General features: G+C 46.8%; 1 protein-coding gene across 2 annotated transcripts in view; it reads left to right on the forward strand.

The window, feature by feature from the left end:
* Positions 1–369: 369 nt before the first annotated feature.
* Positions 370–27,732, forward strand: part of ETF1 (eukaryotic translation termination factor 1) — a 40,497-nt gene continuing 13,134 nt past the window's right edge. Inside the window, exons 1-6 of one of the 2 annotated variants that reach the window (XM_068105830.2) lie at positions 370–671; positions 15,136–15,311; positions 18,456–18,595; positions 20,518–20,656; positions 25,988–26,178; positions 26,478–26,607. In XM_068105830.2, the coding sequence (XP_067961931.1) occupies positions 586–671; positions 15,136–15,311; positions 18,456–18,595; positions 20,518–20,656; positions 25,988–26,178; positions 26,478–26,607 (862 nt within the window). In that variant the 5' untranslated portion in view covers positions 370–585. Of the gene's footprint in view, positions 672–13,926; positions 14,045–15,135; positions 15,312–18,455; positions 18,596–20,517; positions 20,657–25,987; positions 26,179–26,477; positions 26,608–27,732 lie in introns of those variants that run through there. The other variant, XM_068105831.2, reaches the window with a different exon arrangement.

Here is a 27,732-nt window from a genome sequence, read left to right on the forward strand (position 1 = left end):
GTGATGATTATGATGGTGGTAAATCTGATGGTGTGATGATGGTGATTATGATGGTGCTGCTGCTGCTGATGATGATAGTGATGATGATGATGGTGGTTGGGTGATGGTGATGATGATGACAATGATGATGGTGGTGGTGGTGGAGGTGATAATGATAAAACACCATCCACCCATTCAATATAACACAAAAAAGACACACAATGTCAATGTGGTTTCAAAGTTATGCATATATATATATTGTTTATCATGTTTACGTTTTGAAAGTATAAATGTATATTAAGTTTATAGTTCAACGTTTGAACAAATAAATATATTTGTCGTGTATTAATTAGTTAAATTAGGGGTTAAAAGACGGAAGTTTTTCAAAGCGGATATGACGTCAGCATTTCCACTCATGCCGGTCGGCTTCCTTTTGTCGTGCTCGCACGCACCTATTGCCCAAGCTCGAGGCTGCTGCACCTTGCGCCGGTGTGTGCGGCTGCTCGAGTTTGAGCCTAAATAAGCGGCCTATCCGGCCGTTCGTGTTGGGTGCACAGAGGCACCGGATTGACCGCTGGGATCGCGGTCGCCTCTGTTGGGTGTAACATGGCGGATGATCCGAGCGCGGCGGACAGGAACGTCGAGATCTGGAAGATCAAGAAGCTCATAAAGAGCCTTGAGGCGGCTCGGGGGTGAGTGGTCATCGGGTGTGACAACGTTACGTGACCGGGACGATCGTCGGGCCCAGTCGGGGTGCGACTAGATCGCTGGTTACATCGCTCCTTACTCCGGCCTGTACTCGGATAGTTTGTTGAACCGGCGTATTCGCTTGCCTGGGACCTCCCTCGGTCCCTTTGTTTGTCGTCCGTTTGCTTGAAGTTGTTTCTTTTCCCACCATGGAGGGTCTTCGCCGTTCGCCGAGTTCCTTTGCGCAGAATGACGAGATTTAACGAGCACGTGTTTCCTCCCTGCTCGAACCCATGCCCCTTTCCTGTTGGATTTGATTAATCCCGATAGGTGTTCTGTGTCGACCCCCGATGAATGGCCAAATAGGTATCCATGGGTTTTATTTAAGGATCCTCAACGTACACTGTACAACGACGCCACACCCAACCGTACGTGGCAATTTGTACAAAAATAAATAAATAAATAAACCCCATATGGAGTGCACTACGACCTATAACTAAATAAATAACCCTCTATGTCCTGCACAGTGCATTCGATAAATAAATAAATTACCCTCCATGTCCTGTACAGTGCATTCGAGAAATAAATAAATAACCCTCCATGTTCTGTACAGTGCATTCGAGAAATAAATAAATAACCCCATGTCCTGTACAGTGCATTCGAGACATAACTAACATAACCCTCTATGTCCTGTACAGTGCATGCTATAAATAACTAACATGACCCTCTGTCCAGTACAATACGTCCTATAAATAAATAAATAAACCCCATATCGGTCTTAAGGCGAGGTCACGTCTTTTCGAAGCTGCTCCATGCGCTCACGCTTTCGAAGCTAAGTTATATTTCTCAATTGTGTTTTTGTCGAGACTGTATCTATCTTTCGGTGTATGTACCTATAGCGTATCTTTTGGAAAATTTTCGGTGCTAATTTTTCGTTCATGTATACACAATCGTCGGTTAATGGTATCGAGTATTCTGCGGCCTAGTACTCGTAGGCTTAGACTACCGTACCGTCTCAGACCTTGTGGTTTGTTTTTCTCTCAGCGATTCGTCGAATGCGCTGAAATTATTTTCGTTCTCTGTTTCGTACCAGTCGTTCACCCCGTACCTCCTTGTTTAATATCTGTACTCACAAAAACAAACAAAAAAAAACCCAAAAAAATATTTCCTTCCCAGGTCTTATTCGTTTATTTGTTGTTCTTTTTGTTCGTTCGTTCTTCGTTCGCGATCACGCGGTTAGAAATGTATAATCTCTCCCCTGAACAACTATTTTCTCTCATATATTATAACACCCTTTTCTTCTTTTCCTACAAAAGGATGCTTTCGCCTTGCTCACCAAATCTATTCATTCCAAAAATATATATATAATACCATCTCTTACAGTTCCTCCTTTCTACATTCCATAAACTATCCAGAACTCCATCCCTCCTCCAGTGTCCTCAAACGTATTTTTGACTCGAAGGTCTCAAACTCATTTTGCAAAAAATGTTCGTTTCCCATGAATCGTACACTTTTCAAAATCCAATCTCACCCCGCCCCTCCAAATCCTCCCCATCACCCATCCCTTTCAAATCTCCCCCCTTGCCCCTTCCCTCCCCTCCCTCCTAAACTCCCCCCACACCCCTCCCCTCCGAGACTCTCCCTCGCTCCTCCCCTCCTAGACTCCCCTCTCACCCCTCCTCCTCAAAGCATCCTCCCTACTTCTTCCTCCTTCCAACTTTCACCTTCATCTCCCCAAACCTCCTGCCTTGCTCTTCCCCCTCCTCAAATAACACCTCACTGTGCCTCACCCAATCTCCATCAAACCTTTTGTCTGCCCCATTCTTCCCCTTTCTCCAAGCTATTCTGAAATCTCTGACACACCTTCAACAGCTCTCCCTACCTCTTCCTCCTCTTCCACATCTTACCCTACCCCTCCCCCCCCCTGTTCTGGACCCGATGCTCCCCCTTCCTCTTCATTAACGGTATGGACCTCAAACATCCGGGGCCTTCTCTCAAACTTGACTGACCTCTCCATACAGGTTGCTTCTGACAAACCAGATGTGATCTGCTTAACAGAAACTTTCCTCCTTCATGATGTCTCTGATGCCTTGGTATCTCTCCCAGGTTACTCCCTCCTCCGGTATGATAGACCTGAGCCTCGTCCTGGAGGTGGGTTGCTATCTTTATAAAAAAACTCTCTTCCTCACTCGCCCTCCACTGCCCTCTCTCCACCTCACCCCCAGGAATACCTTTGGCTACGGCTTCCCCTTCGCTCCCACCTTTGTTCATATGTGTGTTGTACCGTCCACCAATCAGCGATGACTCCATCTACATCTCACTGTCTGATAATATGGACCAACTTCTATCTACCCATCCCAACTCTCTCTTCCTCATATGTGGTGATTTCAATTGTCACCATGCCAGTTGGCTGGGTGTGGGTACCTCTCTCACCAGCCATGGCTCTTCAGCAAAGGATTTCTGCGACTCACTGGGACTGACACAATCTGTCAATTTCCTGACCCGGATCTCAGTCAACGGAGCATCTTCTCTTCTGGATTTGGTTATGACAAACTTCCCTGAAAATGTCTGCTGCTCTTCTTCTGCTCCAATCGGCTCATCTGATCATGTGCTTGTCAAAGTGGACATCTCTCTGACCATTCTCAGAGAGCCTCCTCAGCGTCGACGAGTCTGGCATTTCACTCAGGCCGTCTTCAAGCAGCCATCAATCATCTGGACTGGTCTCCCATCTCTACCGCCTCTGACATCAACTCATCCTGGGAATTCTTTCAAAGTAAATTGCTCTCTCTCATGCACAGATTTATACCATCTCGTCTTCAGTTGTCATACCCTTCCTCCCGTCCATGGTACACGGAATCTTGTGGTGAGGCTGTTGCCCTGAAACAACTTGCTTTCGTCTCCTGGAAAGCAAATCCAACGGAAGGAAATCTCATTTCCTTTCACAAAGCCCGAAACAAGTGTGTGTCCACCCTCAGAAGAGCCAGGAAACAATATCTCACCATTCTCAAGACCGAACTCTCTTATCTGTCTCCCTCTTCCAAATCCTGGTGGCGTCTGGTCAAATCTGTTTCTGGTGTTTGTTCCCCCTCCATCCCCTCCCTCACCTCAAACGGCTTAACGGCTGACTCCGCACGTGAAAAAGCTGAATGCCTCAACTCTGTGTTTGCCTCTAAATCTTGTGTCCCAAACCATCCCTCTCTGTACCCACCGTACCCAGTCGTACCCAGCTGCTCCTGGACTCTGTGTCCTTTCCTCCTGACAAGGTGGAAAAGTTTCTGTCAACCCTCGACTCTGATTCTGCAACTGGTCCTGACGGCATCAGCCCACGGGTCCTAAAATCATGTTCTTCTGCTCTTTCACTCCCTCTTTCTGTTCTCTTCACCCTCTCTTTTGCTCAAGGTCATCTGCCATCTGCTTGGAAATCAGCCAACATCACCGCTTTGCACAAAAAAGGTGCAAAAACAGATCCCAGCAACTACAGACCAATCAGCCTTCTCCCAATTATCAGCAAAGTCATGGAATCCATCATTGCTTCAGATATTAAATCTTTCCTCTTCTCCAATGGCTTGATCTCTGATCATCAATTTGGTTTCAGACCTGGTCACTCTACTCTGGACATGCTGCTTCTGCTTTCTCAACAATGGATGGAGGTCCTCAACGCCAAACAGGAAATTAGAGCTGTCTCCCTTGACATTTCATGTGCCTTCGATACGGTCTGGCACCCTGCTCTGCTCTCCAAACTCTCCTCCTTTGGTATCCATGGAAATCTCCACGCATGGCTGGCGGACTTCCTCTCTGGTCGTAGTCAACGTGTGGCCCTGAATGGGTTTCTCTCATCTCCTCTTCCTGTTCAGGCTGGAGTTCCCCAAGGTAGTGTTCTGGGCCCTGTGCTTTTTCTGGTCTTCATCAATGATCTCTCTGACTCTCTTGAAAATCCTCTCTATCTCTTTGCTGACGACTCTACTCTCTGTCGCTCCATTCCTCATCCCTCAGATCGGCAGTCTGCAGCCTCCTCACTCTCTGCAGACCTGGACAAAATCACAGACTGGTCAAACAAGTGGAACATGTCTTTCAATCCTGACAAATCTCACACTCTTACAATGTCTCTCCGAAAGGACCGACTGGACAACCCTCCCATCTACTTTCTCAACAATCCTCTCCAAGAAGTTCTGTCGCTCAAGCTTTTGGGTCTCACTATCTGCCATGATCTTTCTTGGGAAAACCACATTTCCAAGCTGGCCTCCAAAGCCAGTCGCCGACTGGGCATCCTCCGTCGTGCGAAGTCCTTCCTTGGCACACCTGAGCTCCTCACCACATACAAGGCTTTCATCCGCAGCTCAATGGAATACTGTTCCCCCCTCTGGGCTGGTGCTCCTGCCTCACACCTTGCTCGGCTTCACGCTGTTGAGGCCAAAGCTTTCAGAATCATTGGAATCTCCTGCGATGTAGTCAATGCCGAGGGCCTTTCACTCACTCACCGCAGGCAGGTTGGTGGTCTTTCTGTCTTCTACCGACTCCTCTCCGGCCTTGCTCCCCCAGCTCTCTCTGTGCTCTGTCCCCCCAATATTCCTTCAGGTCGCACAAGATCTGCCTGCAACCCTCTTATGGTTAAACTGCCAAAGTCTAGGCTCTCTGCTCACCTTCACTCTTTCATTCCCCTTTTCTCCCGCCTCTGGAACAAACTCCCCCCACTCCCTTCAATCCCACTCCTCCCCCCAGGTCTTTAAAACAGCTGTTCACCACCATCTCTTATCTTCCCCCATCGAAAACCTTGATCTTTTCTACCCCCGGTAATTCACCCCAGAGTCCTTGCAGTGTTCATATGTTTTAATCCTCTCCCACCTCCCCCCAAGTCCTCCCGATGTCCCTGCTCTCAAATGTTGTGTTTGTGTCCTGCCCCTTCTTCCCCCTCTCTTTTGTGTCCTCCCCCCCTCTCTCCCCATCTTGTCTGCCGCTCCCCTTGTTTTTTGTGTTTTGTGTGTCGGTTTGTCTTTTTGTGTGATTAATGTTTGCTCTTTCACGAGCCTCGATCTTGTATACAAAAAAAAAAAAAAAAAAAAAAGGGTCTTTGAGATATTTTAGGTCCTTGAGGTATTTAGGGTCTTCTGGGTATTTTTCGTCTTCGGGGTCTTCGGGGTATTTTTAGTCTTTTGGGTCTTCTGGGTCCTTGGGGTATTTTGGGTCCTCGGTCTTTCTTTTAACCAGTGGACACACAGTCGTGTTCAAAGATTGCACCTTAAACCCCCCCCCCCCCCCCCCCCCCACTTAAATCCCTCCTAAAGCACTACTCAAAGTCTTTACAACCTAGCGTTATGAAGACACACACACACACACACACACACACACACACACACACACACACACACACACACACACACGCCATTTTACACAGACACACACACACACACACACACACTTAATTAATTGTACAGTATCGGTTGTTCCTAAACTTAAATAATTTAAAGGATTGTTGTAAATGATAATTTCACAACATCCCATATTCAACTTTATTTAAATTGTAAACCTCAAACATAGTTTCTCCACCTAAAGCAAGAACCTTAACCCGTAAGCAATTGACTCGTTTCCCGACTGCACGGATCATCAGCTGGGCGCCGTTCTTCCTCGAGGTTTCGATCCATTCAGCCCAGGACCTCTCCAAACGGTGGATCCACAACCTCGATCATGGATCCACATCAATAGATGGTACATCAGTAGATCCACAACCTCAGTTGCGTCCAGGCAGTCAGTCAACCCATCAATGCAACATCACTTATTACAACTTTACTCGCAATAGGATTTAATGTGTTATCATATATTTATAACTTTCCTTACACACTCGATAATATGATAATATCATTAAACCATTCACATCTTACCCTTAAATACATCAATCTACCAACCAGCATGTCCACGCCACCTACCTTTCTATCAAACTGCACTTCAAATGCTCAAACTGTCATTTATAACGGTTTTTTGCATGCTGCCGTATCCTAGCAACCACTGATGACTGACGCACGCACGCACACACACACACACACACACATACACATACACATACACATATACACACACACACATATACACACACACATATACACACACACATATACACACACACTTGTATGTGGTACATCATCACCAGGATCTGTACACGGCACAATCTTACATGATCATAGTTGTTTCAGTCACGATCTATCGTTCTCTGTCATACCCCATTTGGGCAACAACCTCCAACCCCCGAACGGGCTCAGTCATACCCCATTGGGCAAACAACCTCCAAGCCCCAAAAGGGCTCTGTCATACCCCATTGGGCAACAACCTCCAACCCCCTAACAGGCTCAGTCACACCCCATTGGGCAACAACCTCTAACCCCCTAACGGGCTCAGTCATACCCCATTGGGCAAACAACCTCCAACCCCCTAACGGGCTCAGTCATACCCCATTGGGCAAACAACCTCGAACCCCCTAACGGGCTCAGTCATACCCCATTGGGCAAACAACCTCCAACCCCCTAACGGGCTCCGTCATACCCCATTGGGCAAACAACCTCCAACCCCCTAATGGGCTCTGTCATACCCCATTCGGCAACAACCTCCAACCCCCTAACGGGCTCCGTCATACCCCATTGGGCAAACAACCTCCAACCCCCTAACGGGCTCCGTCATACCCCATTGGGCAAACAACCTCCAACCCCCTAACGGGTTCAGTCATACCCCATTGGGCAACAACCTCCAACCCCCTAACGGGCTCCGTCATAACCCATTGGGCAAAAAACCTCCAACCCCCTAACGGGCTCCGTCATACCCCATTGGGCAAACAACCTCCAACCCCCTAACAGGCTCAGTCATACTCCATTGGGCAAACAACCTCCAACCCCCTAACGGGCTCTCCGTCATACCCCATTGGGCAACAACCTCCAACCCCCTAACAGGCTCAGTCATACCCCATTGGGCAACAACCTCCAACCCCCTAACAGGCTCAGTCATACCCCATTGGGCAACAACCTCCAACCCCCTAACAGGCTCAGTCATACCCCATTCGGCAACAACCTCCAACCCCCTAACGGGCTCTGTCATACTCCATTCGGCAAACGACCTCCAACCCCCTAACGGGCTCCGTCATACCCCATTGGGCAAACAACCTCCAACCCCCTAATGGGCTCAGTCATACCCCATTGGGCAAACAACCTCCAACCCCCTAACGGGCTCAGTCATACCCCATTTGGCAAACAACCTCCAACCTCCTAACGGGCTCCGTCATACCCCATTGGGCAAACAACCTCCAACCCCCTAACGGGCTCCGTCATACCCCATTGGGCAAACAACCTCCAACCCCCTAACGGGCTCAGTCATACCCCATTGGGCAAACAACCTCCAACCCCCTAACGGGTTCAGTCATACCCCATTGGGCAACAACCTCCAACCCCCTAACAGGCTCAGTCATACCCCATTGGGCAACAACCTCCAACCCCCTAACAGGCTCAGTCATACCCCATTGGGCAACAACCTCCAACCCCCTAACGGGCTCTGTCATACCCCATTGGGCAAACAACCTCTAACCCCCTAACAGGCTCAGTCATACCCCATTGGGCAACAACCTCCAACCCCCTAACAGGCTCAGTCATACCCCATTGGGCAACAACCTCCAACCCCCTAACGGGTTCAGTCATACCCCATTGGGCAAACAACCTCCAACCCCCTAACGGGCTCCGTCATACCCCATTGGGCAAACAACCTCCAACCCCCTAATGGGCTCTGTCATACCCCATTGGGCAAACAACCTCCAACCCCCTAAAACAGGCTCTGTCATACCCCATTGGGCAAACAACCTCCAACCCCCTAAAACAGGCTCTGTCATACCCCATTGGGCAAACAACCTCCAACCCCCTAAAACAGGCTCTGTCATACCCCATTGGGCAAACAACCTCCAACCCCCTAACGGGCTCAGTCATACCCCATTGGGCAAACAACCTCCAACCCCCTAACGGGCTCCGTCATACCCCATTGGGCAAACAACCTCCAACCCCCTAACGGGCTCCGTCATACCCCATTGGGCAAACAACCTCCAACCCCCTAACGGGCTCCGTCATACCCCATTGGGCAAACAACCTCCAACCCCCTAACGGGCTCCGTCATACCCCATTGGGCAAACAACCTCCAACCCCCTAACGGGCTCCGTCATACCCCATTGGGCAAACAACCTCCAACCCCCTAACGGGCTCCGTCATACCCCATTGGGCAAACAACCTCCAACCCCCTAACGGGCTCCGTCATACCCCATTGGGCAAACAACCTCCAACCCCCTAACGGGCTCCGTCATACCCCATTGGGCAAACAACCTCCAACCCCCTAACGGGCTCCGTCATACCCCATTGGGCAAACAACCTCCAACCCCCTAACGGGCTCCGTCATACCCCATTGGGCAAACAACCTCCAACCCCCTAACGGGCTCTGTCATACCCCATTGGGCAAACAACCTCCAACCCCCTAACGGGCTCCGTCATACCCCATTGGGCAAACAACCTCCAACCCCCTAACGGGCTCCGTCATACCCCATTGGGCAAACAACCTCCAACCCCCTAACGGGCTCCGTCATACCCCATTGGGCAAACAACCTCCAACCCCCTAACGGGCTCCGTCATACCCCATTGGGCAAACAACCTCCAATCCCCTAACGGGCTCTGTCATACCCCATTGGGCAAACAACCTCCAACCCCCTAACGGGCTCTGTCATACCCCATTGGGCAAACAACCTCCAAGTCTCCAACCCCCTAACGGGCTCCGTCATACCCCATTGGGCAAACAACCTCTAACCCCCTAACGGGCTCAGTCATACCCCATTGGGCAAACAGGCTGCGTTACCAATCGGACAACAGCTGCACAGTGTGGTCGTTGAACATCCAGCTGTTAAACCGAGTCACAGATCACAGTCACAGTCACAATTTGGATATTGAAGTCAACAAACAAACAAACTGGTGCAGTGATGCCCGTGAGGATGGGAGACCGCTTTTGTATATACAACAACGTCACAGTTGAATCGTGAAGGTTCATGCAAGCTCCATGAAACCCGAGACCTGATCGATGTACTGTCCCTTTTAATTCCTATTTTAGTCTTGGTGGTTTTATTGCTGCCCCGTGCCACAATCACATGATGCAATGATTGTAACTTGCACTTTTGCCTTTGCCTCGGTTTGAGTGACTTTCTGACCACTGAAAGCATCTTCTATATAATATTAATAATGGATTTTATGAGAAAAGTTTTTGAAAGTTTTATTTATTTATTTAGTTTTTCCCTTTTTGCAAAACCCATTCTATTCCAACTTGCTACTCTTTTTTTTGGACAACACTGTTGCAAACTAATCAATGAGAGAAGGTCGGATCGGCTTAGATTGCAGCTGCTCGATATTTGTTCAAGATAAAGAATATCGGAAGAGAACTTTGGAGCTCTGTTATGGGGGAGGAATGCTCAGTCGGTGGGAAAATCAATTGGCACCACACACTACATAAATATGGTAAATTCAGACTACACCTGTACGATCTATTTTGTTTTGGGTCTTTGGGGTGTTTTGGGTCTTCGGGGTGTTTTGGGTCTTCAGGGTGTTTTGGGTCTTCGGGGTGTTTTGGGTCTTCGGGGTGTTTTGGGTCTTCGGGGTGTTTTGGGTCTTCGGGGTGTTTTGGGTCTTCGGGGTGTTTTGGGTCTTTGGGGGTGTTTTGGGTCTTTGGGGGTGTTTTGGGTCTTTGGGGGTGTTTTGGGTCTTTGGGGGTGTTTTGGGTCTTCGGGGGTGTTTTGGGTCTTCGGGGGTGTTTTGGGTCTTCGGGGGTGTTTTGGGTCTTCGGGGGTGTTTTGGGTCTTCGGGGGTGTTTTGGGTCTTCGGGGGTGTTTTGGGTCTTCGGGGGTGTTTTGGGTCTTCGGGGGTGTTTTGGGTCTTCGGCGGTGTTTTGGGTCTTCGGGGGTGTTTTGGGTCTTCGGGGGTGTTTCGGGTCTTCGGGGGTGTTTCGGGTCTTCGGGGGTGTTTCGGGTCTTCGGGGGTGTTTCGGGTCTTCGGGGGTGTTTCGGGTCTTCGGGGGTGTTTTGGGTCTTCGGGGGTGTTTCGGGTCTTCGGGGGTGTTTCGGGTCTTCGGGGGTGTTTCGGGTCTTCGGGGGTGTTTCGGGTCTTCGGGGGTGTTTCGGGTCTTCGGGGGTGTTTCGGGTCTTCGGGGGTGTTTCGGGTCTTCGGGGGTGTTTCGGGTCTTCGGGGGTGTTTCGGGTCTTCGGGGGTGTTTCGGGTCTTCGGGGGTGTTTCGGGTCTTCGGGGGTGTTTTGGGTCTTCGGGGGTGTTTTGGGTCTTCGGGGGTGTTTTGGGTCTTCGGGGGTGTTTCGGGTCTTCGGGGGTGTTTCGGGTCTTCGGGGGTGTTTCGGGTCTTCGGGGGTGTTTCGGGTCTTCGGGGGTGTTTCGGGTCTTCGGGGGTGTTTCGGGTCTTCGGGGGTGTTTCGGGTCTTCGGGGGTGTTTCGGGTCTTCGGGGGTGTTTCGGGTCTTCGGGGGTGTTTCGGGTCTTCGGGGTGTTTTGGGTCTTCGGGGTGTTTTGCCTGCATTTCTTCTTCCACCACCTTTAGCCAAGTCTTTCTCGGTCTTCCCCATCCTCTACTTCCTTCTACATTCATTTCCATCACTCTTCTCAACCAGTCACTTTCATCCTTCCTCAACACATGACCAAACCATCTCAACCTGTTCCTCTTCACAGCATCAATCACAGGCTCTATTCCCATCATCTTTCGCAATTCATCATTTGTCTTCCTCTCTCAACGATACTCCGCACATTCACCGAACCATTCGCATTTCCACCCTTTCCAGCCTTCGTTGCTGCTCTACGTTCATTACCCATGTCTCACTCCCATAAATCACAACACTTCTCACACATGCAGCATACACCTTTCCCTTCAGCTTCAACGACACTCCACTCCTCGTCAGCACGCCACTCAGTTCCCGAAACTTCTTCCATGCACATCTCACTCTCGCAACCGCTGCCGAGTCTGATCCACCTTCTCCATTCAGCATGTCTCCGAGGTAGCAAAATGCTTTCACACCTTCCAGCTTCACGCCGTCTCGAAGATCCAAATCAACATTTCCTCCATCTGCAGCTCCCTCTGTGCACACCTTACATTTGAATGTAGCTGCCACACTGGTTAATGACACTCTCAAACCACTACATTTTTGTTGAACCCACTCAGCGCACATTGTACATTGAATGGAGTTCAGTACAGAGTGCCATTGTCATATACACTACATCTCTGCCAAATTTCGTCCGAATCCGTCCACAACTTTTTGAGATGTCTTGTTCACAGACAGACAGACAGACAGACAGGGGTGAAAACATAACCTCCATCCACCTTCGGTGGCGGAGGTCGTTAAATTTAAAGGTAGCTACTGTCTGCTGTTGGTCAAGTGTTTTTTTTCCGGCCCAAGTGTTTCCACCAGTACGAATCGCCTCATTGACAATTTTTTGGAACAGCTGCCAACGGCCAGTTGGACAGGCGAGGCCATGTCGAGATACATGACTGTCGCAAATATCTTCGAAGGGCTTTGATGGTCATGTGAAATGTACAACGTGCACCCTCTGTGTTTTGAATGTCACGTTAATATGCATGTGGCTGTGACTTGATTTACGCCTTCCTACATTTGATGATTTCTGTAAAACATTGTGTTTGTAATTTGTCACCAACCTTTTGAGGGCTGTCAGGATAGCCTCGACGTAAGCACACTCCACCTGATCTGGTTGGCATGGGTTCGTATCCCAACCCAGCTATAAACCATCATTCTGGTGTTTGCATGCATGCCGATACATCGGTGTGTTTGCCGTCCTATGGATGGACGTTAAACGGGCATCCCGTCTGCCAGCATTCGTGGACATTAAAAACCCCACGGTGTGTTCCATGAAGAGTTGGTGGGCTATTACCAGTACCCTGAACAAATGACAAATTCCTGCCCTAACTTGTCGAACATCAGGCTTGGCCATCCTGTTTGTGAAGACTTGGGCCAAGCTTCACAAGCCCACAGCTGACCCCACAAGAAAGTTATGTTGATGGTGGCCGCTAAAGAAGAAGTGTTCCGTGAAGAGTTTGTGAGCTATCACCAGTACCCTGAACAAATGACAAATTCCTGCCCTAACTTGTCGAACATCAGGCTTGGCTATGCTGTTTGTGAAGACTTGGGCCAAGCTTCCCCCAGCTGACCCAACAAGAAAGTTATGTTAATGGTGGCCGCTGAAGAAGAAGAAGAAGAAGTGTTCCGTGAAGAGTATGTGAGCTACCACCAGTACCCTGAACAAATGACAAATTCCTGCACATTTGGTCGAATATCCTACAACGGGACGACTACCCAGTCTGTGATTGTAACCCAAACCACGAAACTGCTTTGACTGAACTGATGCTCTGTATCAAGCATGGTGCATAATTCTAATATATTTTGAGATGATATTGTTTCTATCGCACCTTCGGAAAATAATATTCTTTCTATGTGACGTTGAAATGTTACCTTTTTCCCCGCTGTATGGAATTGAGAAAACATTTTTTTTTTAAAATCATCACCACCACCAACTCCACAAATTCCACCAGCACTACTTCTACTTGTTTAACAGCACCACTTAATCCCACCTTATGGAGTTTGCAGAGAATAAGATATGGCCCAAGTCTTTCATGAATGTGATGCCTAGTTCTGAGGTTCAATTGGAACTGATTTTGGGAGGAATTGGTCAATTGTTCTGACTTGGCAATTAGCTTGCCCTGTTTTTGCAAAAGACATCGTGGGATCTTTAACGTTTCCCATGATTCCCTTATGCTGGCACCAACTATTGCAGGCATAAGGGAAACCCAGGTTAGCATTCAATTGAGGGATTGCCGCCCTGCCTGCAATGCACCAATCCAGCAGTTTTTAGTCTGGTCAGGAATCAAATCCAGACTGCCAGCTCAACCTGTTACCTCTGCATCATCCCATCAGCCAAGCTCTGCACAAATATGTTTAAAATGGCCAGGTTGTTGGCAACTAAACCGGCACCCCTCATTGGCTTTGCTAGTGGGGAGGGTGACTGACACCTTGCCAGAACCAAAAACAACAAGTCGCAAAGGGTGGAAGAGCTCTTGTGGGGAGCAAACGGCCATTCAGTAAGAAGATGGTGTCTACTAAAAAAAAAAAACACCCATCCGGATTGGACTGGTTTGAGTCATACCAAAGACCAAACATGTCATACCAAACATGCTGCTTATCAAACATGGTACCCAGAGTGTCCTGGGAAGTGACGGCAGTGACGCCACCCACTTCCCCCAAACTGTGTGTAGGTGTGCGTTTGTGTTTGTGTGTAGGTGGTGTGGTCATGCTGGTTGGTGGACATGGTTTATTTAAGGTAAGATGTGCATGATTTAATGATATCGTATTATGGAGTGTGTGAGGAAAGTTATAAATATATGATAATACATTAAATCCTCACGAGTGATGTTGCATTGATTAGTTGACTGACTGCCTGGACGCAACTGAGGTTGTGGATCTACTGATGTATCATCTATTGATGTGGATCCATGATCGAGGTTGTGGATCCGCCGTTTGGAGAGGTCCTGGGCTGAAAGGATCGAAACCTCGAAGAAGAACGGTGCCCAGCTGATGATCCATGCAGTCGGGAAACTAGTCAGTTGCTTACAGGTTAACGTTCTTGCTTTACGTAAGGGAATTGTGTTTTGATATTGAATATTGTTTTGAGGTTTACAATTTAAATAAGGTTAAATATGCGATGTTGTGACTCATTCATTCATTCATTCATTCATCGGATGTTGTGAAGTCAACATCATTTACAGCAATCCTTTAAATTATTTAAGTTTGGGAACGACCAATCCTGTACAATTAATGAAATGCATTTTAAAATAAGAATTGAAAATCATAAGGGATAGAATTGTGAGAAACAAAAAAAGAAAAAAAGAAAAAAAGATATATATGATTGTGTGTCTGTGTGAATAAGAGAGAGACAGAATTGTGAGGAACAGAAATGAAAAAACGAGGTGTGTGTGTCTGTCTGTGTCTGTCATGTATCAGCTCCATTACCAGCCTGAGCATGTGCATAAAGTAATATAATTGGTATTACAATTTTTGTTTTTTTGTTTTTGTTAATAACTATTTGTTATTTGTTAATGTTAATAAATTTTGTTAATAACCATTATTTATCTGCCACGTTTTGTAAACCTTATTCATCCACATTTGAATCCACTTCTGTTATCAGTTATCACAAACGATGTTTACTGAGCTCCTGCATGAAACGTTATCCTGTGAATTGGAAGTTCTCTCCTTTGTAGAGACAATTGACAATGTTTCATGGAGTGACATTCTATAAGCTTCCAGGGTTGATCATATTAGGTTCCCATTTGTGATCCTATTGGATTAGTTGTAATGTCATGGCGTTTGGCTCATTTTACCTTCCTCATTGTATTCTCTGCCCCTCTGCTGCAGAAACGGAACAAGCATGATCTCGCTCATCATTCCACCCAAGGACCAGATCTCTCGAGTGGCCAAAATGTTGGCCGATGAATTTGGCACAGCGTCGAACATTAAGTCACGCGTTAACAGGCTCTCGGTGTTGGGTGCAATCACCTCTGTACAGCAGAGGCTCAAACTCTACAACAAAGGCAAGTTGGATCAACCAATGGTGGGCCTTTTGCACTTTAATATACGGACCCTTGTTTCTTCGTCGTTGTGTGTACCATGACTATGTTGAGAGGACGACGGACCGGCATCCCAGATATCATGGTGTCCACTTTCTCTGAGGTCAGCATTTTTCAGAATTTGGATTTTAATCTTCGGAAACCTAAGCAAGCCGGGATAATTAAGTAACATGTTGCTGTTTCATTGTTTAAAATAAAAAGGGTTGACAAAGGACATCTGCTGATCCACCTGTGTGGAGGTAATGTTGCTCCACTGCTCGTTTGGTGGATATGTTGCCATTGTATGCTTCGTGATTGATTCTAAAATGTCTCTGGGCAATTTGAAGTGGGCACTAAAGTTCCTCCTTTACGGGTGATAATTACCGACCACATCTCTAACCAAATTTAGAAGAAGAAGGAAATCTGTCTCGTCGTCCTTTCTGGCAAACAATGCCATTTCTTAAGAGAAAATGATCACAAAAATCCAAATAACCAGGCTTTGCTGTAGTATGTTTTCTCTTTCTGTATTGTCACAGTGATGGCCTTGTGTTGTGCTCAAATGTATCCAAAGGAAGCATCATTAAGGAATTTGATGAGGGTTTAGGAAAGTAGGATTCGGGTTATATATTTTAAAGTAGGCGTTTATATCTTGTTTTCAGTTAGCGAAACCCTCCCCCCCCCCCCCTCTCCCCTTCCCACGCCTCCTGCCCCAAGCCCTCTCCCTCCCACACTTCTCCCTGCTCTCAAATGTTGTGGTTGTGTGCTTCCCCTTCTCTCCCCATCTTGTCTTCCGCTCCCTCTTTTTGTATATTTTGTTTGTCTGGTTGATTTGTTTGTGAAATAAATGTTAGCTCTTTCACGAGCTTCGATTCAGTATACAAACAAAAAAAAAAAAAGGCTTTCCTCCTTGTTTTCGGGGCGTTTCCAGTTGTGTGGTGCTCACGTGCAGGGTGGTTCATCATGGTGTGTGCCGTCCCTCAGATGGATGTTAATCCAGCGTTCTGTCTGTTAGCATTAGCTGGTGGACGTTAAAGATCCCACGGTGTCCTTTGGGAAGAGAAGGTGAGCTCTCACCGGCACCCTGAACAAATTCAAAATTCCGTCTTAACGATTTGGTCGAACGTCAGTCCTGGCCAACCTACCTATTCATGAAAGACTTGGGACACAAAGTTTTCCTTGCCAAACCCATAAGAATTGGGATTAATTATGGCTGCTAAAGAAGAAGATTGGTTGACCAATTACTGGATGATTTGCTCTCTAACTGCTGTAAAAGGTGCCACGGTCAATTAAGCAGTATCTGTACCTATACTCCTGATGGTATTGGTGTGAGGTTGTCAAACATGGTTAGGAACAAGTATTTGAGTATAAATCAAAATATGGAAGAGAGGGTGTTGGGTGTGAGTTTCTCTCGAGGAGCAATCATGTGCTCACTCATTCCTAACAACTTACCCCAACAACTTTTATCTGTATAATTCTCAATATCGAGACATTCCTCTAACTTTGTTTACAAACTGATCAACTGCCCTGACTACTAAGGTTACTTCCTGGCAGAGACTGATCCACATTGCTCCGAAAGTCGTCGCACATGTTTTTGTCACCCGTCGCACCGCGGAGCGAAAGGGGGACTATGGTTTTCCCCTTCATGCGTGCATACGTAAGCGAAGGACCGAATTCTAATTTGGTGTGTGGGTGCAACCCACGTCAAAATCCAAGATGGCCGCCACCATGTATGTCTGACGCCATGTATGTCTGAACCTTGTGAGCGGAATATCTTGAAAAATAAGCGAAGTACCAACTTCTAATCTGGTGTGTGGGTGTATCTAGGCACAAGGAAGAAATCTATTGAAAATTGGGTCGCCACGTCAAAATCCAAGATGGCCGCCACCATATACATTTCTGAATCTTGTGAGCGAAATATCTTGAAAAATAAGCGAAGTACCAACTTCTAATCTGGTGTGTGGGTGTATCTACGCATAAGGAAGAACGCTATTGAAAATTGGGTCGCCACGTCAAAATCCAAGATGGCCGCCACCATATACATTTCTGAATCTTGTGAGCGAAATATCTTGAAAAATAAGCGAAGTACCAACTTCTAATCTGGTGTGTGGGTGTATCTACGCATAAGGAAGAACGCTATTGAAAATTGGGTCGCCACGTCAAAATCCAAGATGGCCACCGCCATGTATGTCTGAACCTTGCGAGCGGAATATCTTGAAAAATAAGCGAAGTACCAACTTCTAATCTGGTGTGTGGGTGTATCTACGCATAAGGAAGAACGCTATTGAAAATTGGGTCGCCACGTCAAAATCCAAGATGGCCGCCACCATATACATTTCTGAATCTTGTGAGCGAAATATCTTGAAAAATAAGCGAAGTACCAACTTCTAATCTGGTGTGTGGGTGTATCTACGCATAAGGAAGAACGCTATTGAAAATTGGGTCGCCACGTCAAAATCCAAGATGGCCGCCTTGCATCTTCCTCTTTGTCAACTCATCACTTCAACGACGGGGGACCTTGGCGTAATGCTTGTTCTTTTTCAAACTGTGTCCATTAATAATAATTGCACGACCATTTTAATTGAAGGAGATGACATTTCATGCGACATTACACGTCTGTCAGGAGCAACGTTCTGTGCGTGCGAAATGGTGGGATATTATTTCTTTATCATCAGCACAAAGTGTCGTCTCATGGCTGAGGTTATCAGGGCTTGAACCCCTTCATTTGGTTGAACTGTGCAAGTACAGTATATCGTTTCTTCGCTTCCCCTTCATCATTTTCTTCGGTGAATTTGCCTTGTATGCCTTTAAACTGACCATTCTACTCCTGTTGTGTTTTTGTAAGGCAGAGGACATGGCAGCTGTACGTACAATGTATACATTAAGGCAGGGGTTCCCAATCCCAGGGTCGAGACCCGAACTTGAAAATCCCTGTCAAAATCCCGTCGAATGCGTTTTCTTCGACAATTTTTTATCATAGGTAATGGTACCATTTGGGATGTGTTGTGAATGCGATTTCAAATTTTGGGTCATGGACAAAAAAGTTTGGGAACCACCGCATTAAGGTAACTGATAATTGACTCTTCTACCGTCTCCCCCGACCCTCTTTCTTATACCCCTCCATGTTTACAGTTCCACCAAATGGCTTGGTTGTCTACTGTGGAACCATCGTAACAGAAGAAGGTAAAGAGAAGAAGGTCAACATTGATTTTGAGCCTTTCAAACCGATCAATACATCTCTCTACCTGTGTGATAACAAGTTTCATACAGAGGTACGATGACTGAGGGAGTGGAATGTCGGATCGTGCACACATACCACACTTGTGTTGTTTTGTGGTTGATTTTTGTGATTATTTTCTCTCATATTTGGGTTTAATGGTGGACAGCATTTCCTTTTTTTCCCCAATTTACCTCATACCATGTTGACTCCTGATTCGGCTAATTGGCCCTTTGCTTCAAACTTGTGAAGTTGTCTGGGGCCTTCTTTTTGGATGGCCATTCCTTGTTTAATGATGTGGGGGCAAATTTCAAGTGGGAATAATGTTTTTTATGTTTTTCCCTTTAAATTTCCATGCCACGCCTATCTCTAGCGACGTTTGCGTTGGCCGTTTGATGTTAATCTCTGGTCCGATGGTTTGTGAAGCTTGAATGAATGAATGAATGAATGATCGTTTTAAGGCCATTTCCCCCGCTAGAGCTCTTGCGGGCCCCATGACAATCATGGTTCCCTGTTTGAGGCAATGTTTTTATGGCCGGATGCCGTTCCTGACGCCAACCCTTGGTCGCCTCTGACGATGCGCAGGGATACGGTGTACCTATTCTAAACAGGGGTACACACCGGGATCATTCATCCCAGCAAGCTGGTACTCAATTTGCCGACCTCGGAAGGATGACAGGCTGAGTCAACCCCCCTGGCGTTAGTTCAGCGATCGACCGGGATTCGAACCCAGGATCCTAGGATCCCAAGCCGGCACACTAACCGCTAAGCCAACACCAGGCTATTTGGAGGGTTCAAATTCCAAAGACTATTTGTATTCGTCCATTTTCTAATAATTTTCTCGTATTTCACATTATAGTTCACCGATGTCTCTTAAAGTCTTTGTCCTGCATGCAATATATTGTTTTGGTCCCCCCCCCCCCCCCCCTCCCTTTTGTACTGCGAACCTCGAGCCGACTCCCAGGTCCAAAGCTGTTACCATTGCCAGGAAGATTAGCATCATGAATTGGGTGTCACTCAGACGACAGACGATGAGCGTAGCGCAGACCCCGGACCAGTTAGGTCACCGAGAATAAGACGCTGGCGACTCCGAAGATGACAAGATTCTCCAGACCCAATCCTCATCCAGTCCCGGGCCTGTTTCTCTTTAGTCCCCCAAGTGCCTGAGCCGAGTTCTCGAGGAACAAGCTAAGCATGCAATCTAGCCCCGAACATCTCGTGTGTGCCCCCTTTATGGCGTTTTCTCACCCAACCCCCCACCTTTTCCATGGGAGGAGTCGGGGAGAGTGGTTCTCCCCTCTCACCCGATTGGTGTGTTAGAGCCGCAACTTCTGGTGGCATCTTGGGATTGGCCCATGGTATGGTTTGTTGGATATCACCGGGTGTTGGGGTGCTGTCGGGGCTTAATTGTGATCGATTGCCCACTTGGCACTCATGGCTGGCAGAATATACTGCAGACTGGTTCAGTGTGGTTTTCAAGGGTTGTAAGGAATTCGAGAGAGGAAGCGGAGGCGTTTGTGCTGAGATGTGCATAAAAATGATATAAGAGTGCAGTGTGTAAGAGGTAAAAATAATATATATGGACACCTATCCAACACATTTGCAACGCATACCTATTTGCACGCCAAAGTAACAAATACTATGAAATAACTATTGCTACATTAAAGATTGATTATTTTACCCCTAGAAGCCAAAACCACAACAATATTTAACAACTCCTGCTGAGTCATTAAATAAATGTAACAAAGTCGAAGTGGTCACCGTGACTTGCTTGAATTGCTCCGCGAGATAGATGGCAGGTCGGAATGTTTCTGGATACTTTGTGTACATTGTTCCCTGCCATTTGTTATAAATTATCCTTCAATCTGCTTTTTCCTGATTCGTTGCTTTTAATCATGCTTTGTGGTGATGATTATTCTGGAGGCCGACATTAACTCGCTCGTTAAATGCTGCTTGGTCACCGGGCACGTTTTCCAGGCCCTCACGGCGCTGCTCTCGGACGACAGCAAGTTTGGTTTTATCGTCATGGACGGCAGCGGAGCGCTGTTCGGCACGCTCCAGGGAAACACACGAGAGGTGCTTCACAAGTTCACCGTCGATTTGCCCAAGAAGCATGGTCAGCGGTTCTTCTCTTTCTCCCCCATTCTTCCTTTTCTCCCTCTCCTCCGCAGTGCAACTTATAAAGTGTCATGAACGAACCGTTTTATTTGGAAATGGTAGTGATGGTGGGGGAGGTGAAGGTTTGGTTATCTCTCCAGTGAAATGCACTTTGTTACTTTTCTTTGTTGAACTTGTTTCTTCCAAGTGGCATTTTCCATGTATGTTACGTGAACCCCGCCACCTTTCCAAATTAAATAGAATAACTTTAAAGTTTAGTATTGTGCACCACAGACCAATTTGGGGGCAAATAGTCATCTGTGCAAAAACTGGCAGAAATGCAGCTCACATGACTGGCCCAGAATCAGAGGTGTCCTTTGTTGTCACCTGTGGCAGGGGCACAAGTACAAAGTTGAATTACGACATTGTTACAAAATTCCTTATTATTACCTCCGCCATTGAAGGTGGATGGAGGTTGTGTTTTCACCCCTGTCTGTCTGTTTGTTTGTGAACAAGATATCCCAAAAAGTTGTGAACGGATTCGGCCGAAATTTGGCATAAACGTTGGGTATGTGACCTGGACGAAATGACCTGGACGTTTTCTCTCCTTCACTGGTTCACTCCTTTACACCTCCAGCTCTCCTGTTCAATATACTCACCAAGGCCACTGACATACCCATGTGGAGGCAGGTGCTAAAATGCAGCTTTCATTTATTCACCACTTGGAAAACAACCTTGCAGATCAAAACCAGCACCCTTGTGCCCCTCTCTCCTCGAATGTGTTGGGTGTGTTGGGTGTGTCGGGGTTTGTATCTGACAGGATGGCCAAGAAGTTGGAATTTCCTCTTACTTCACCATTTTCCTTGTCAAAGTAAAATAATTGTGGACAGATTCATCAGACACATCAATCATTGATCATTCGTTTCTCATCACAGCAATTCACTTGCTTTCAGCAGAGGATGAAGTCCACACATTCGTACAGCATCCCCGCTCTTGGTTAAATTTTCGATTTCCAGGTGGACTGCACACCTGAACTCTTATTCCTCACTTCTGTCGATGGAACTCCCTCCCTCTCTCTATTCCCCGCCCCCCCCTCTCTCCATCCTTCCCTCTCTCTATTCCCCACTTCCCCTCACTCCAACCCTCCCTCTCTCTATTCCCCACCTCCCCTCACTCCATCCCTTCCTCTCTCTATTCCCCCCCCACCCCCCACTCCATCCCTCTCTCTCTATATTCCCCAACCCCTTCCCTCAATCCATCCCTCCCTCTCTATTCCCCGCACCTCCCCCCCACCCTTCACTCCATCCTTCCCTCAATTCCCTCCAGGACTTCATGCAACCAGTGCCATCCCCACTTGTGACCCATGTCCTTTGTAACCCTCATTAGCCTTTCCTTACTCAATCATTTTAATTGCTATTTTGTATTTCCTCTCTTCCCTCTTCCCTCTCCTCTTTTCTTGTTCATTCATTCCCTCAATGTTTGCCTCACTGCCAGTTCTACCTTACTCTTACACGAGCCTCATTCCTGTAAAGGTTCAAAATAAATCACTACCAAAAGAAAATGCTTGATTTATCCCCTAAAGGTGATTTCCGTTCTTGTTTAAACTAGCAACGGTACCCGCCCTATGGGCGGGGCTTCAAATGGGAGGCCCAAATGAAAAGGTAAAATATCAGAAATTGAAGGCTTTTTGTATTTTAACGATTTATATCCCCCCCCCCCCCCCCCCCCCCAGAATTTCCATGTTTTAAACGTTTCCCAGTGTGTACCCTGGTCAGAATAGGTACACCGTATCCCTGCGTGTCGTAAGAGATGACTAAGAGGGTTGGCGTCAGGAAGGGCATCCGGCCATAAAAACATTGCCTCAAAAAGAGAACCATGACAATTACAATTACATATGGGCAGGGTACAGCCCGAAGTGGAGATCGGTTTCTGAGGTTTTGGACATGGAATGTAGGGACAATGACAGGGAGATCAGGAGAAGTGGGGGAAGTATTGGTCAGAAGAAGAGTGGACATATGTTGTGTGCAAGAGACGAGATGGAAGGGAAGTGGTGTGAGAATGGTGAAGGGTAGGCAGGGACAGAAATACAAGTTTATGTGGCAAGGGTGCCTGGAGTGTGTGAATGGTGTTGGTGTCCTGTTTTCTGAGGAGTTTGTAGACAGTGTCGTGAGTGTGACTAGAGTGAGTGATTGGTTGATGATGGTGAAAATGATGATTGGAAAGCTCTTGGTGAACGTCATCTCGGGATATGCTCCGCAGGTTGGTCGGAGCGATGAAGAGAAGGACAAGTTCTGGTGTGCGATAGAGAAGCTGATGGAAAACGTGAAAGATGAGGAAGTTGTTGTGGTTGGAGGAGACCTAAATGGACATGTGGGAAGGAGTATGGATGGTTTTGACGGAGTTCATGGGGGTTACGGATATGGTGTGAGAAATGGAGAAGGTGAAAGGATTTTGGAGTTTGCTGATGGAGCTGATTTGTTGATTTGTAATACTCAGTTCCAGAGGAGGATAATAAGCTTGTTACATACACGTCAGGAGGGTCGACGACAACCGTTGACTACCTGATGGTGCATAGGTGAGATAGGGGGCACCTCTGGGACACAAAGGTGATCCCGGGGGAGGAGGCTGTTTCACAGCACCACTTGGTTGTCTGCGACATAAGGGTGAAAGGTGCGAGGAGAGCTATGAAGGTGTGCAGGTTGAAAGAGGTGACGGTAAGGGAGGCATGAAAAGAGAGGCTGAGTAGGGTCGAGGATGATGTGGTTGAGCTTGAAAGTGGTTGGATGTCAATGAAAGCTAGTCTGTTGGGAGCCGTTGGTGAGGTATGTGGATGGACAAAAGGACCACCGAGGCACTCGGAAACATGGTGGTGGGATGATGAAGTTGGAAAGAGGATTGACGAGAAGAGGAATAAGTTCAAGGAGTGGCAGAAGGCGAAGGGTACGTGAGCAGAAACAGCAGAGCATGAAAGTTATAAGGCAGCCAGGAAGGCTGCAAAGAAAGAGGTAGCAAAGGCGCAGGAGGCATGTTGGAAAATGTTCGGAGAACGCTTGGATTCGGAAGAGGGTCAGAAAGCAGTATTCAGGATTGCAAAGCAGATAGGGAAAGAGAGGTGTGATGTGATGGGGGTGAGTTGCTTGAAGGATGAAGTGGGACAAATCGTTGTCGACCCAGATGGAATTAAAGGAAGATGGAAAAGATATATGGAAATGCTGTTGAATACAGAGAATGAATGGGATGGCAACATAGAGAGTAACCCAGTTTTAGGACCGGCAGAGAAGATAACTGAGAAGGAAGTTGAGGAAGCGATAAAAGCAATGAAGGGTAGAAAAGCGGGAGGGCTGACGGGAGTTGTGGGAGATATGTTGAAGGCAGCAGGAAGTTGGCGTGTGAAGAGAATGACAGAGATCTGTAATCTGGTGGTGAAAGAAGGCCGCATTCCAGTGGATTGGGAACTGAGTACCCTCGTCCCTCTATACAAGGGGAAAGGTGACCCTCTGCAGTGTGGCTCGTACCGAGTGATAACGTTATTGGAGCATGGAATGAAGGTATTGGAAAGGGTGTTGGAGAGGAGGATAAGGAAGAAAGTGAAGATCGACGAAATGCAGTTTGGATTTATGCCAGGAAGAGGAACGACAGACGTGCTTTTCATTGTGAGGCAGTTGCAGGAGAAGTACATGGAGAAGAGGAAGAAGTTGTTTCTTGGGTTTGTTGATCTGGAGAAAGCATTCTATAGGGTTCCACGCAAAGTATTGACATGGGCATTGAGGAAGTTAGGAGTGGAGGAATAGTTGATCAGAGTAGTGATGGCAATGTACAAAAGAGCGCGCACAGCTGTAAGGACGAAGGACGGGAACAGTGGTGAGTTTGAGGTGAAGGTGGGAGTGCATCAGGGGTCTGTACTAAGTCCACTACTATTTGTAGCTGTGATGGAGGTGCTGGCTCAGAACGTAAAGGAGGGTTTACCGTGGGAGTTGTTGTATGCAGATGATCTTGTGTTGATTGCGGAAAGTATGGATGGACTGAAGGAAAAGATGAACAAGTGGAAGGAATGTATGGAGACAAAAGGTCTGAAGGTGAATATCGGAAAGACGAAGGTGATGGCAAGTGGTAAAGCATGTGGTGAGGTGGAAAGAACTGGGAAGTGGCCCTGTGCTGTGTGTAGGAAGGGTGTCGGAGTGAACTCCATACAATGTACAATGTGCACTGAGTGGGTTCATCAAAAATGTCGTGGTCTGAGAGGGTCATTAACCAGTGTGGCAGCTACATTCAAATGTAAGGTGTGCACAGAGGGAGCTGCAGATAGAGGAAATGTTGAGTTGGATCTTGGAGACGGCGTGAAGCTGGAAGGTGTGAAAACATTTTGCTACCTCGGAGACATGCTGAATGGAGAAGGTGGATCAGACTCGGCAACGGTTGCTCGAGTGAGATGTGCATGGAAGAAGTTTCGGGAATTGACTGGCGTGCTGATGATGAGGGGAGTGTCGTTGAAGCTGAAGGGAAAGGTGTATGCTGCATGTGTGAGAAGTGTTATGATTTATGGGAGCGAGACATGGGTAATGAACGTAGAGCAGCATCGAAGGTTGGAAAGGGTGGAAATGCGAATGGTTCGACGGATGTGCGGAGTATCGTTGAGAGAGAGAGGAAGACAAATGATGAATTGCGAAAGATGATGGGAATAGAGCCTGTGATTGATGCTGTGAAGAGGAACAGATTGAGATGGTTTGGTCATGTGTTGAGGAAGGATGAAAGTGACTGGTTGAGGAGAGTGATGGAAATGAATGTAGAAGGAAGTAGAGGACGGGGAAGACCGAGAAAGACTTGGCTAAAGATGGTGGAAGAAGAAATGCGGGCAAGGGGGTTAACAAGGAGAGATGCAGAAAATAGGGCAAAATGGAGAAGATTGTCATGGGGACCGCAAGGCTAACCCCTGCTCTAGTAGGGAAAATGGCCTTTTAAAATACATGTTGTTGTTGTTGTTGTTTGCGAGTTCATATTTGACCATGGACTTTAATTTGTACTTTCCCTGCAGAAAAGGTAGTTGTTGCTATATTGTGCAGCCAATCATCTGTAAATCTCAATCTGCTCGATTATTTCACTAAACAACAAAAAAAATCATTATTTCGTGGTCCACCCTCTGAGTTGCATCACTTGCCACCATTTTGCTTTTCAGCATATGTGTAAAGTGGGAAACACTCGATTATGTGGATTCGTTAATACCAAGGACTAGTTTCTTCAAAGATTATTTGTCTGCATTCTTTATTCTTGCTTTTGTAAACGAGTCTGGGTGAAGAACTCTCCCTCACTAGGAACGTTTAACCGAATGAGGTATTGTTTTTGTTATTTCCAGGTAGAGGAGGGCAGTCTGCGCTGCGTTTTGCTCGTCTGCGGATGGAAAAACGGCACAATTACGTGCGGAAGGTGGCCGAGACTGCTGTACAGTTGTTCATAAGCAATGATAAGCCGAGTGTGGTGGGACTTATCCTTGCTGGCTCGGCCGATTTCAAGACCGAGCTCAGCCAGTCGGACATGTTTGATCCGGTTTGTTTTGTGTTTTTGTCTCCATTATCTCTGCCTTTTGACTTGTGTGATATTTAATGACACCCATTAGTAGTTGTTGACCCTCTGCACAGAAAACATGCAAATATTAGAAGATCAAAGGATCGTTTGCATCCTTTAAAGGATAACGCAAGTTGATGTTTAAAACAACAACAATTGCAACAGTTTAAATAATATTTTCATAAATATGTACAGTACTGTAATAAATAGCATGGCAGTAGGCCATGCAGGAACCATAAACAGGTGCTTCACAAGTATTCCTTTGGGATGATTTATTCCAGAGGCTACAAGCCAAAGTGCTCAAAATTGTGGACATATCGTATGGCGGTGAGAACGGCTTCAACCAGGCCATCGAGCTCTCCCAAGAGGTCCTCACAAGTGTCAAGTTTATCCAAGAAAAGAAATTGATCGGTGGGTTGCATTTTCAGGTTGTTCGGCCATTGTTGAGAAATGCTTCACTGTATGGGTGACACACACACACCACACACCACAACACACATACACCACACACCACACAACACACCACACAACACATGACACACTTCTGATGAACAAGACGTTTTCAAATTTGAATCCTTACAATAATTTATGCCGGTTTACAGTGATGGTAGAAAAATCAGCTGCACACCTAAACAGCCTAATACAGCATAATTAATCACATATTAAACATGGTAAATTACTCAGTTTGTCAGGGTAGGCGCTACATGCACGATATTTCAAAATCTAGGTTGGCTGCTCACCTCCACTCATTGGTTTCTCTTTTTCCAACCTGTGGAATCGTTTTGCACATTTTCTTCAATCTCGTTCTTCCCTCCAGGTCTTCAAGTCAGCTGTTCACCACCATCGCAAATCATCCCCAATCCAAAACCATGATCTTTTCTACACCCATTAACCCTCCTCAAGCTCGCCTCTTCCCAAATTTCCAGTTTTTCTTTCCTGTGAGGTTGCTTCCGTATCCATCTTGTCCACCCCGTGTGTTCTCTCCTACCCATTATTCTTCCCCACATCCCTCGATTGATAATGATTTTAAATATCGTTAAAAGTGAATTACCTAAGTTTAGTGTTATTGAAGCGGTCTTGTACATCTCCCTTGTACACCACACTATTTCACATTTCCAAGTACTGCTAAATGTAAGGTTTTTGAAAGTGAAAATAAGGTGATTTATATTCTACAGTGTTCAAGTATATAATTCTGCATGTGTGAGAAGTGTTATGATTTATGGGAGTGAGACATGGGTAATGAACGTAGAGCAGCAACGAAGGCTGGAAAGGGTGGAAATGCGAATGGTTCGATGGATGAGCGGAGTATCGTTGAGAGAGAGAAAGACAAATGATGAATTGCGAAAGATGATGGGAATAGAGCCTGTGATTGATGCTGTGAAGAGAAACAGTTTGAGATGGTTTGGTCATGTGTTGAGGAAGGATGAAAGTGACTGGTTGAGAAGGGTGATGGAAATGAATGTAGAAGGAAGTAGAGGACGGGGAAGATCGAGAAAGACTTGGCTAAAGGTGGTGGAAGAAGAAATGCGGGCAAGG

The sequence above is a fragment of the Myxine glutinosa genome, chromosome 2 (genome assembly GCF_964187855.1).
Source record: "Myxine glutinosa chromosome 2, kmMyxGlut1.1, whole genome shotgun sequence".
Taxonomy (NCBI): domain Eukaryota; kingdom Metazoa; phylum Chordata; class Myxini; order Myxiniformes; family Myxinidae; genus Myxine; species Myxine glutinosa.